Source organism: Callorhinus ursinus, unplaced genomic scaffold (assembly GCF_003265705.2).
Source record: "Callorhinus ursinus isolate GAN/ISIS: 27379988/994484 unplaced genomic scaffold, GSC_fseal_2.0 scaffold16, whole genome shotgun sequence".
Taxonomy (NCBI): Eukaryota; Metazoa; Chordata; class Mammalia; order Carnivora; family Otariidae; genus Callorhinus; species Callorhinus ursinus.
In genome coordinates this window covers 33,754,278-33,766,756 of record NW_027397078.1, presented here as the reverse complement: position 1 = coordinate 33,766,756, position 12,479 = coordinate 33,754,278, and the positions used below count along the sequence as shown (strand labels likewise).

General features: G+C 48.7%; 1 protein-coding gene across 6 annotated transcripts in view; it reads right to left on the bottom strand.

The window, feature by feature from the left end:
- Nucleotides 1-12,479, bottom strand: part of GPM6B (glycoprotein M6B) — a 153,731-nt gene that overhangs the window by 27,666 nt on the left and 113,586 nt on the right. For 3 of the 6 annotated variants that reach the window (XM_073902068.1, XM_073902067.1, XM_073902069.1), the window contains exon 2: nt 6,502-6,621. The exons of the other annotated variants lie outside the window; for them this stretch is intronic. In XM_073902068.1, the coding sequence (XP_073758169.1) occupies nt 6,502-6,621 (120 nt within the window). The remainder of the gene's footprint in view (nt 1-6,501; nt 6,622-12,479) is intronic. 6 annotated transcript variants of the gene reach the window in all.

Below are 12,479 nucleotides of genomic sequence, written 5' to 3'. Positions count from 1 at the left end.
ATTTTAAAGGAATGGCTGGGTGAGAAACGGTGAAGGAATTTATGTGACCGAATCATCAGAAGAGCCATTCCAGAAAATGGCAACGAATCCCAGGAGACAGAAAGCACATCCGCGGTTGCTGGGAGAGGGAGGGCTTACGAAGGGGCCCGGGACACTTGCGGATCGATGGCCCGGTCACCATCTGGCCTGTGCTGGTTTCACGGGCACATTCGTACATCAAACTAATCAGATAGGCCACTTTAAATATATGCACCTTATGCAGGTCAATTATACCTTCAGAAAAGTTAAAAAAAAAAAAAAAGACCCATTTCTTAAGTTTGAGGTTTACAAAAGACACTAGTAATTTTAAGAGGTTGTGAATCCCTCTGGGGAACAAAGGATTGGCAGCAAAAGGCAGGAGCCACCCCCCACCTGGGTGGGGTGGGCTGGGGGGACATATCCTGGGGCTGCAGAACTCACAGGCTCCTCCACTCAGTGACAGGAAAGTGAAGGGGCCATTGTCATCAGGGAGAGAAGACCATGCTCTGGGGGGCGGGGGGGGGGGCGGTGAAGGACGCACTTGCACCCTGAAATGTTTATACGGCTTGTGGCAGGCAGCCTTCTAAGGTGCTCGCAAAGGTCCCTGCACCGCTTGGGGGTGCGGTCAGCTGTGCAGACGACTCTTGGTTTCGGCTCTGATCGTGACCTCAGGGTCATGAGATCGAGCCCCGCACTCAGGACTGAGTCAAGTGCCTAACGCTCTCTCTCTCCCCCTGTGCCCCACACACGCTTTCGCTCGCCCTCTCAAATAAAGCTTTTTTTTTTTTTTTTTTAATGACCCCCAATGTTACACTTAATAAAATAGAAACAGTCTTTACAGGTCACAGAACAGAAAACTTGAAGTACACCGGAGGGCACAGCTGATGAAAACAGCCCTCTGATATCATTTCACAGGACTTGCTTTATCGTGGGGACACTCAGAGAAGGACCTGGAAGAGACCAGACGGGCTGAGCTTCCGGAAAGAGCCAAGGTACTCTCTGAAGAAGGGCTGAGCTTTAGCCTTAAAGCCTGTGAACAGCGGGTCCCCTCGGGGAGCAAGGATTCTGGAGCCTGGAGAGAAGAAAGGGGGTATCTTGGATGATGATCTCAGGAAAGTGAGTGACTAGCAAGGTCTTCGGGTGTTGCCTTCCGTAAGTAGATTAAATTTGCGACGCGGGCTAAGAATGCAAGTACTTCAAGTCAAGGGTTGGCAGGCTTTTCCTCCCCTGTAAAGGGCCAGATAGCAAATATTTCTGGCTTTGCAGGGCATGCGGTTGCAACCACTCGATTCTTTGCTGTGGCAGGAAAGCCGCCACTGACGAGCTGTATGTGAATGGGCGGGGTGGGTTCTGATAACATTTTATTTAGAGAAAATGCGGTGGGTGGCATCACCAGCTTGGGCTAAGTCAAGTCCTCCCAGGAATGTCCATAACCTCCGTTTATTACCACTGGGAAAGAGTACATGAACGTAAACAGGGTTGTTTTAAGAGCATAGAAAGGCTCATTCAGATCCCATCACTTGCCCCAGCCTGACGGTTTACCACTAGAGTTATTCCTTGGGGGGAAAGCACTGTCCCCAGAACTTTCCAGATAAAATGCAAGCATGACTATCTTCAGAGAAAGCCTCATCCCACCTAAATGGCTCTCCGACACACAGAGCTTTCTGCTTAGCACAAAAGCCATTTTATATAAGCTTTTGACAGACATGGAAACACGTGGGTGTGTGTGGCTTATTTGTGAGTGAACAGGAGGGATGCCCAAAAGGACACAGCCTGGGGAGGTGGGCAGACTCGAGCCTCCTACTTCACAGTGTCTCCAGTTAGCTCTTACGGGTGGCAAGAGGTCCTGAAACACATTTCATTTTAATGAGCTCTAACAGGAAACACAGCACACAAGGGGTACCATAAAGGAAGTGAAGACCAGATGTCACTATTTCTAAAAGACTGAGAATCGCTGCTTTGGATAATCCAAGTTGGTGTCCCTAAAACCAGATGTTGTGTCTGATAGAAAGCTCCAGATCGTCAATACTGATCGATGTGCTTTTCACCTCTGCTTCCTCTGTTTGCCTACTCTGAGCTGAGAGGATCAGCCATGAGACCAAAAGGCAAAGGGAGTTCTGAGTATGGCAGCCGCTCTTACATAATCAAGCGCTAATCACATGCTAGCAATGTGGCTGATACAAAATGAACATTCATAAACAAGAAATTATATATATTTGGCTGCCATAATAATAGTCTTTGGCAAACGAGCTATAAAATCGTGAACTGCTGTCTATGGTGCATGTTTTGTGAAGACTGCAGGTGATTTGAAAATGAAATGACTGATCCATGGCAGAAAACAAACGGCAAAGAACTCAAACAGCTACCCCCACCACCACCCAAAAACGCTCAGAAACGTTACCACGTGAACCTGGGCCGTGATTCGCTGGCACCTCGTCCACTGTGAAGCCTGGTTTAAGCCAAAACACGGGAGGGGTACAAGCTGGAGATGTGAGGGGGCTCGCCTTCCCGGGTCACACCAGGGCAGCCACCCAGAACCCGGTCGCGACCTGATCACAGCAGTGAACACACGGGCTTCCTACTCTCGACTCTCAGCTCAACCCACACATGCGTGCCCCACACCAGCCAGGGTAGTCCATGTGTGAGCGGGTGCGCTCTTTGGATTTCTGGAACGATCTACGGCCATCTCAAAGCAAGCATCGGAACAATTCGGATTTGGCAGATGGGCAGAGGGGGGACTGGTGATTGGCAAAGGGGATGGTTTTGCTCCTTCTGAGCTATCACACTGAACACTGAACCAAGGATGGACCGGTGCATGAAGGGGCCGATCCTTGGTCCATCTGCTTAGAGCCTAGATTAACTAACAGCATCTAGCAAGTCATTGGATTATATTAAAAAACACGACGAGGGACATTTGAGAGTTTCGCCCAAGCTTGCGCTAACGTTCTCCTCACTCTCTCTTTGCCACAAGGAAACAAACCTTTTCCCCCTTGCGCTGCCCCTCCCCCACTCTCGGGAACCACAGGAGGCATGGGCTCAGACGAGTCAGAGAGAGACTCCAAGGTCACTGTCCTTCAAACTAACCAGGACTCAGTGCCTCAGTGACACACAACTCCTGCATAGGCCTCTCCCCAGACAGCGGTGCGGGGTGCGGGGGGTGGGGTGGGGTGGGGTGGGGTGGGGTGGGGGCAGTGAATCCCTGGAGCAATCCTCAGCCTTTTCCAAAGAGAAAGAGACTTCTAGATCTCTGGAGGATAAAAATTGCTTCTTCAAGTTCTTTCTAAGTTAGTGGTTCTCAACTTATTGTGCGTTGGACCCATCTGGAAATCTTGAGACGTAAACTGTGAGTCAGCAGGTTTGGGTTGGAGCCTGAGACTCTGCATTTGTCACAAGCTTCCAGGTGAGGCCAATTCTGCTGGTCCAGAGATCACCCTTGGTGCGGAGGGTCCAGCCTCCTGTAGACTCCACTCGGAGGCCTGCGCCACACGATGTACCGCGACCTCGAGCAGTGCCTACACCTTAAGCACGACATTCCGACGAGGGCAGGTGCAGCATCAACGATTCCTTCCTCCGCCACCATCTCAGGCCGAGGCCACCAGCCTCGCATTCCCTGCAAGTCGGGGGAGAGGGGGCGGGGGGTGGTCACTGCTGTCACGGCCGCATAGGTGGGAGAGGCATTTTCCTTCGGCAAAGATCTGCTTGGCCTCTCTTGAAACCTCTTCCCACTGCCCCCACCCCCCAACTCTGGAAAGAAACTGAGAACTCTGGGGGGAGTGGGGGGGGGAACACACCAGAGCCATATGGAATTCTCTATTTTTTCCCTCACACCATCTGGTTTGGGATCTAAGTACAGAATGGCAACTGCGTTGATTTAAGAGCCAACAAAATCTCCAAGCAACTGGGAAGGCGCTCACAGGGCTGGGTCTGGTCCCCTGGCCCCAGCCACAAACCATCCCCAGCGTGTGTGCCCCAGAGGTGCGTGGGTTCCCATGCCTGCAGTCAATACATGCAGGAAGGGCAAACTGTGTGCGCGTAAAGGCCATTGCCGGATGTCTGAAAAGGATTCTGGAAAGCAGGTTGCATGCTTTTGTTTTCTCCCCCTCAGACAAGACCCTGCTCGTTCACATGAAGTCTCACCAGCAGTGGGGTTACTACATTTCTCCTCATACCGTTCCAGAATCCCCAAAACTCCGAAAACGTAGGATTTGGGGGTTTTGTCTAGCTCATCTGGGAACAAAACCGGTACTGACCGGAGCTTACTTGGTTCCCAAACCTGACCCGAATGCACAAGACGCTGTTTCCGGGCTCCATTTACCAGGCCTGGGCGCTCCCCAGAAGGAGTGGGATCTGTGGGGAGCGCCCAGGCCTGCCTGGGGCTATCGGGAGGCACACGGAGTGTGCCCCACGTTACTTTCCCAAAACCCGAACTCTTCTGAATTCTGAAACGAATTTAGCCCCCAAAAGTTTCGGGGGAGGAAAAAAATGAAGCCTGTGTTTTTCCTCTCAGCTGTCACTGCCGCTTAGATGGCCCGTATTCTGGTGTCTGGCTGTGGGGTCAGGAGCTCGTGAGCGACACTGGGACGCTCTTACAGCAACTGCTCAACAAGTAGCAACCAGCAGAGGGTTTACGCCCCGAGAAGATACTGATGTTTACTCTTTCCCACCAGGAAAGACACTCAGGTTTTTTCTCCACTTCCAACCGGCTTGGTGTCTTCCAACACATTCTTAAAACAAACACCATTCTCTTTCAAGCAGTTTCTGGTAACTTCGAGGCCTTCCTGTCCCGTTATCAAATACCTCCCGCTCCCCCAAGAACTGTGCGCATCTAATGGTGCTGGGGGGGGGGGCGCGGGCGGGCGCGGAGATTTTTTAAAAACAGCATGAGATAGTTTACCTATACAATTCACCTGTGTTAAGTGTGCAGTTCGATGGCTCTGAGTTGTGTAACCATCACCACAGTGTAACTTTAAAACCTTCCCATCGCTCCAAAAAGGGTCCCTTGTACCCGTGAGCAGTCACCACCCACTCTCCCTTTCCTCCAGCCTCTGACAAACAGGAATCCATGTTGTGTCTCTGTGCATTTGCTAATTCTGGAAATGTAATATAAACGGAACCAGACAATAGTTGGTCTCTTATGTCTGGCTTCTTTTACTCAGCATGTTTTTGAGATTCATCCATGTTGTAATATGTATCAACATCTCGTTCCACTTTATTGCTGAAGAGTATTCCACTGTATGAACAGACCATGTCCAACAGCAGTTTTTCAATCGAGATTCCAGAACCCTCTCCATTCCTTAAAGGATCTATGAGAACAAATGTCTACGTGACTCCTTGTTCATGTTTTCTAACTGGACTGCGCGTGCGCGTGCGAACACACACAGCTGGTGCCTGACAGCCATGTGTCAAAAGAAGAAACGCGTACTTCAAGATGTAGAAATCCAAAGTCGGACTTCATGTTAATTAACCTGAAGCCACAATTTGGGTCTTAAAAGAAAAAGTTTTATTGAATTAATGATAAGTGTTGGACTTTGTACCTCAATGCGTGTCCTACATTGTACCTCAGGGTTGCTCTTTCTTGAGTTGTAGATTCTACACGATCATTTCTGACTGATTCCTGAAAAAGTAGGCAATGCAACTATTTGGGAAGAGTAACGCTAAGGAATCACGAAAAACCACAGCATACTTGAAGCCTGTTGTGTTTCTCTGATCCACCACCATCCCCTTCTCTCCACGTTTTAAGTAACTTTGAAGTCATCTGAGTTTTAGCTAACTGAGCCAGGTCCTAAGACAGGTGTAGACTTGGGGAATGGGGAGGGTGGGCGTTCTCCCCGCTTCTGGGCCCCCCCATATCTCACTCCAACCTAGCACCTAGCAGTTCTGAGAGACCAGTGTTCCTTGTGAGCAAGGAAACCAGAAACCAGACCCAACAGACCTACCTGATGGGATCGAGTACACAGTTATCCGATCCTCATGTCATGGGCTTGGGTTTTTTCCTTCTCAAAGACAAAGATGTTCAAACAGAGCGCTGCAAAGCAGTGGGGCCAGGAAGCCATTGGGGGACACTCCCGGGCCTCTTGGAGCCAAGGCTCCTTGAGCGCCCCGGCCCCGTTCTTAGTGCCGTAGAGGAGGACACACGTGACACCCACCACCACCCCCTGTCACTGGTTCAGACATTGGAAATTTCGGAGTTACCCCAAAGCTTTATGTCATTGCACACTGCTCCCTTTGAGAAGAAGAGGTGAGGGCAAGGAAAGGGGAAAGAGGGAGAAGAAAGAGGCCAAAGATGGGGTGGAATGGAGAGGAGGAGAGAAAAACAAAAGATGATTAAAAAAATCGTCAAGGGCCAATTCCACCCACGCCCCTGCGAACAAATTAATGCATCAAACAAAACATAAAATAGCACCACACTGAAAGAGCCATTACAAATAATATTAAAGATAACAGTTGACTTGCTATTAGAATTCAGCCCGAGGCTGTATTTACCTGGACTGCTCAAGGGGCTAGCCCTGTCCCCCAGGGTTGGCACGGGATGGTACTGGTGGTTCTTTGAGCCTGGGTACATCCAGTGGTACCTGCCAATTTCCATTTCAGCTCTGCTGTTCACTGCCAATTTCAGGTGGCAAAGAGTCAGTGTCTCTATCTCCAGCAAAGATTCTATATCAGCATTTATTCTTTTACCATATAGTTAAAGGAAATGAGGAGTTTAAAAAACACGCAACTGAAACCACAACCTTTCCGTACCGGCTGATGACCGAGGCAGGATGAATCGAGAACGCTGGAGTCTCCTCCGTTCTTGACGTTGACGAAACTCACCCAAATCGCCTTCTCCTTCCTCACTGTCACCATGATGTGCCCCCACCCCGCCCCTCAGAACGCTCACTTTGGGCAGACACTATTTATAGTGGAAGTCCGGCTTCTCCCAAGACTGCTGCTCTTTCTGGGTATTTCCCTTTCGGACCAACAGAGCGCCACATTCACTGCGGCCACACGAACAAGGGTGACTACAGGCTCACCCTCCGTGATGGTACCCAGCTGCAGCCTTGAAAATCTGGCCAGTGACCCCATGGCCTGCTGAATCTTGGATCAAACTCCTGTCCTGCCCCTGACATCTGCAGTATTCTCTGTCAGCTCTTCTTAAGCTCAGTACTTCGGAGTCTAGAATGTTCTGGATTAAATCCTGTTCCAATGACCTCCCGGTGTCTGAGAGAGTAAGGGCTGCCGGGCTTGGGCTCCAACCACTGCCTCCTCACACACATGGTGACGAGTGGCCTCCTGGGGACTTGGGTCCCTAGCTGACAGCAGGACTCTCTTTCCCACTTCTTAAGGGACTGGTGGGAAAGACACTTCTCTAGCGGCGTGCCTGGCCCAGAGACGGCTGCTGGGAACTGAGTGCAGCCAGGATCTTAAAATCCCCAAGAGCTCAAAAGGTCAACTACGGCCAGTGTGTGTCTGCGAATCACACAGAACCTCACAAGGGGTTAGGCCCTGTGGGGCGGCCACAAATATTTCAGGAGAAAAAGCGATTCTGACGTTGGTGTGGGCCATGACTCCATCGGCAGATCAGGGCAGCATGCTCCACGGGGCGCCTGGGACCGCTGAGGGGGAGGCTTGAGCCGACAGCCACGCTGCGGGGCGACAGAGCGAATGCCCGACCAGGGCCGCGGAGAACCTCACAAAGCCTCCACGGAACCCCACCGGCAGCGCGCACGGTCCCCAAAAACTCCCGAGGTTCTCCCCCACTGGCGAGTGGAGACTTTTCTAGGTGGTGTTTCAGAGAAAGCCTTTATGGCGTCAAGGGAAAGCAAAACTGCCTCTTAAAAGACGTGTAAACACGTTTAAAGATGTTTAAAAGGGGAGAAAAAGGGGCTAGGGCCAGATCGGACCTGCCCAAGGACACTACTTGCAGCCGCCTCGTCGTCAGTGGTGCTGAGGGCAGCCCCGATTACCGAGCGCCCGGGCCGCGCAGGCGCCACGCAAAGCACGCTGCACCTGCTACCTCGAGAACGCAAGGTCACGGTGTCGGCCACAGCCATCCTGGGAAATCGGTGCTCTCAGTGTTCTAGCTTTCCAGATGGAGAGAGCAAGGGCAAGGAGAAGGGAGGTCGCCTGCCCACGACATCATGCAGCCAGGGGACGACGAGCCTGGGTCCGAACCTGGGCCATGTGACTCCAGAGGGCGGGCCTCCGAAACCCCCAGACCAGCCCACTGCAGCCCGCGCATTTGCTACAAGTTTCTCCTCTTTTGCTGAGGCAGTGGTTCGCCCGACAAGAGCTCTGCTGAGGTCAGTGGGGAGGTGAGCTGTACCTCTGTGCCTCCTCAAGAAAGGTCTCGGGTCCCAAGCTCTTGAGGTTATTTCGGGGTTCTGGAAAGGACTTAACTCTCAACTTTCCCGGGATTTAGATTTTTGCTTCACTGCTCAGGAGATGCTCTCTCAGATGTGGGTTGTGCTACGTTGTCTGAGAGCCAAGACACCCAGTGGGGCTGGTGGAAAGAACCAGAAGCAGGGTAAGTGGCTGTGAGCCCTCCACATCAACCTCCGGCAAGAGCACTGCAAGGAGCTCGAGCACTTTTGATCTGGAAATTTCTCATCGTCCTCTAAAGAAACATTTCTCCCTCCATGCCCAAAGCACAGCAGGTGCCCCATAAATGTCTGCTGGAAGAATATCTGGTTGAAGGCAAGGTAGCACCCAGGGACCCTGTGGACCAAGAAACGAACCTCCAGGTCCCCCACCACACTGACCTCACCCAAGGCAGGCCATGCAATTCCCTGCATCTCTGCACAGGATACATCCATTCTCTGTTCTCATCTCCTCATGCATGGGGAAGTCTCCAGACAGTCAGGCAATCAGGCACAGGCTGTTAGGCAAGGACAATAAAAAACCATGGACTGCCCAAAGCTTCTGTATTTTCTGACCAAAACATGGCGGCCATGCCAGACATGCTTAGTTCAGCGTAAAAATACTCCTACTCCAGCAGATGTGGAGATGGGGTCAGCAAGGGGATGGCTGTTGTCCAATACTTCTGGGAAGGCCTTTTTACAACAGTAAATCTTTAGACATGAAAGAAAAGAAAGCCATGTCTATTTTCTATTTTGGACCCAAATCTTGGAGACATGAAATATAAAACTAATGCCAAAATTTCAAAGAGCACTGCGGTATCATCTTTGTTTAAAAAGGACGGGGTCCCAACACTTAGGACGGAGTCACAGGATTGCACGGAGAAGCCTCAGCTTGAATGGTCTAATTAAAACGCTGTCACGATGCTGGGCAACTGGCAAAAAAGGGGAAAATGGACACACACAGCCAGGAAGGTCCTGGCTGAGGCCCGACCGAGGGAGACTGCAAATGTTCCCCTTAGGGGAGCGGAAGCCAGGGATGGGCAGGAGACCGCCCTATATTCTGGAAGCAGCACAAAAGTCTATGACATCTGAGCTACTACGTAGAGCTGGGGCTGAGGGGTGCGGTGGTGGCTGATGGTGACAGTCACAACCGTGGGTGGTCATCACCAAAGGTGGGTATGAAACAAACAACGGGGAATTGAGGAAAGGAAAACAAAACAATGTACCTTCTTTGTACCTTTTTTGTCCGGTTACTTAGACAGTGTGATGTCTTTCTGTGACAAGGCTGTGGAGTAACTGAACTGCAGACCGGTATACTTTCTGGCATCTACAAAATTATCACCGGAGGCAACTAAGTGACAAAGACTGAGCTTCCTTCGAAAGACCATACTCCCTAGGCAAGGTCTTTGAAAGCTGGGTCTATCATCCTTCGTTCTGAGGTATTATTTCAAATATTAAGGGAAAGCTCTAACAACACCAGGCAGAGGTCAGCAAGCGATGGCCACCTGTTTTTGTCAATAAAGTTTTATTGGCACTTGGCCACATTTTATTGGTTTATATACTAGCCACGGCTGTTTCATGCTACAACCGTAGATTTGAGTAGTTACAACAGAGACTGCGTGGCCTACAAAGCCTAAAATATTTACTCTCTGGCCCTTCCTGGATGAAGCGGGCTGACCCTGGCTACCGAACGTGGCGAGGAAGGCTTGGATACAGAAAGAAGTCAACGCAATTAATCAAATCAGCCTCCAAAAGAGAAAGCTAGTTTATTTTCTCTTTTTACACGTGTCTGGAAGAGACAGGTCCCCGGACTGGCTGAGGAGGAAAGTTCTCCCCTCTGCTACTGTCGTCCTGCTATTTAATCTGCCACCGAGACAGCAAAATTACGCTTAAAACCAAGATCCTGCTATATACACAGTGGTCCCTAAGATGAGTTAAGTGCCCCTGTACTCCTCTCCCGTGTGCTGGGAGGAGAGAGGATGGACGATGTTTCAAAGGAGAGGATTATTAAAGGAACGAATGAATGAACAACCAGGTCCATTCGTGCAGCTGAGACCGGAGCCTCCCTTTCTCACAAGCGAGCGTGTGTCGCCATGTTCCTCCGTCCCACGGCCACCCCCTGTTCCTGGTCGGCCATTCTCACAGGGCTGTACATTTGGCCCCAAGGAAAAAAAAAGCAAGAGCATGTCTCTGGAACAATCCAATTCATCACCAAGTCCCAGTGAGGGGAAACTTACTTCGGGGGGGGGACACTCACTGGCTATTTCACACGTTATCAGATACAACAAGGCTCCCAAGTCATGTCATTAAGATGACTTACTCTAAATCGACTTGTAGTTTCAAGTCACAGAAAAATGCGATTTGTAACATGACAATCTGAACTCGAGGTTTCCACCCAATTTCATGGAAGGCAATTCTAAATTTCCAGAAATGGGTCGGAATTCTTTGTCTAATGAAACAGCCAGGCCAAGTCTTGAAAAATACGCTAACGGAAACAATATAAAAGTAGGAGATGCACTAAATGACTCATTGAGATCTTCTCCACCCTTAACTTTCTAAAAAATAAAATAAAACAAGGTAAAAACAAGCTGTATCAGACCTACCACATACGTCCAGCACCATCTGGTCCGCCATGCCTTTCTCTACAGCCTATTCCCCAGACACCCTCTCTCCAAATGTCCTCCTTGGCAGACTCTTAGAGGGAAAAACTGCATCTAAAACTTCCTCTGTACCATATTCACATAATCAAGTTAGAAATTGTCAATAAAAATCTCAAAATCAAATCATTTCTACATCACCAGGAAGAGCATAACATGTTAAATGTGTCCCTCAGGGTTCTTAGCTCACAGGCCATATATTCTAGAAGAGTTTTCTTCCTAAAAAGAAAATCAGATAGGGCCCAAGGTGCACGCATTTAAATTAAACCAAACCAAACCAAACCAAACCTAAACATGTAAGACATTATATCTGATCAAAAAATTTAAATGAATGTGTTAATTTTTTTACACAAGTCAACAATCTGAATTCATTTCTTACGGTGCTTACGTCCCAGAATTTATTTCCAATTACACATTATTTCCAGTTTACTACATTTTTCTTCCTATGTGGTTTGATGCCTGGAACTCTCAAAATTATTTCAGCAGTAACTCCAGGCACTTAACTAGCTCCGCAATAATTGTTTCAGTAGATTCCAATTTCCTACATGTAATAAAAACAATTTGCATCACAGATTTTTTTCACACAATACAGCAATTGATTCAATTGTTTTTCTCCCCCTTGACTGAGCACTCCCAGCCCTTCCCGATGCACTGGTTTTCACAAATGAATTGACATCAAGTAATACTCCACAGAGATGAGCAGAAACCTAGCTCTCCATCTCTTGATTAGTGAGGCCCATGATCCTTTGACTCTGTCTTATTCATTCCTTCCACTTATTCCATTTCAGTGAATCTGTTTCCTCAATCCTTACACTTTGATTCAATTTAATGCTTCTAACGTAAAAACCGTTATTTGTAATAACCTGACATTTCTTACAGCCATCTGAGTAGACCAGCTTGCTTTCCTTAAACATTTCTGGGTAGCTACTGAATACTTCTGGGGAATTTTGATCATCTAGTAGTGTTCTGGGGCAAAAGCCATGAGGCAGTTTCAAACACACACACGCACATATACATATATATATATATATATATATATATTTTTTTTTTAGGATTTGGATTATTTTTGTTTAAATTAGGAACAAAGTCCTCCTGATTTAAAGAAATAGCTCTCTTTGTCCTGCCGAAGGAAGTGAGGCCAACTAAAAAAGTTGAAGTCAATTTATAAAGCTAAGTGTAATTTCTATTCTTAATATTAACCCAAACAATTCTCCAAAGTAGTAATTATCCAAAGCTAGAATTCCCATTGGGCAATAATACCCCAAATTAAGAGGCAGGTATGGCCCCTAGCACCAAGTACTAAAAACTAATGGGAAAGGGGGAAAAAATAGACGTGCATGAAAAACTCTTTGGGAAGTGACAAAATGTATAGGATTAAATTTCGGAAATTAAATCCCTTGCTGAAAGGCTTAAAAGAAACACACACACACACACACACACACACACACACACACACACACACACA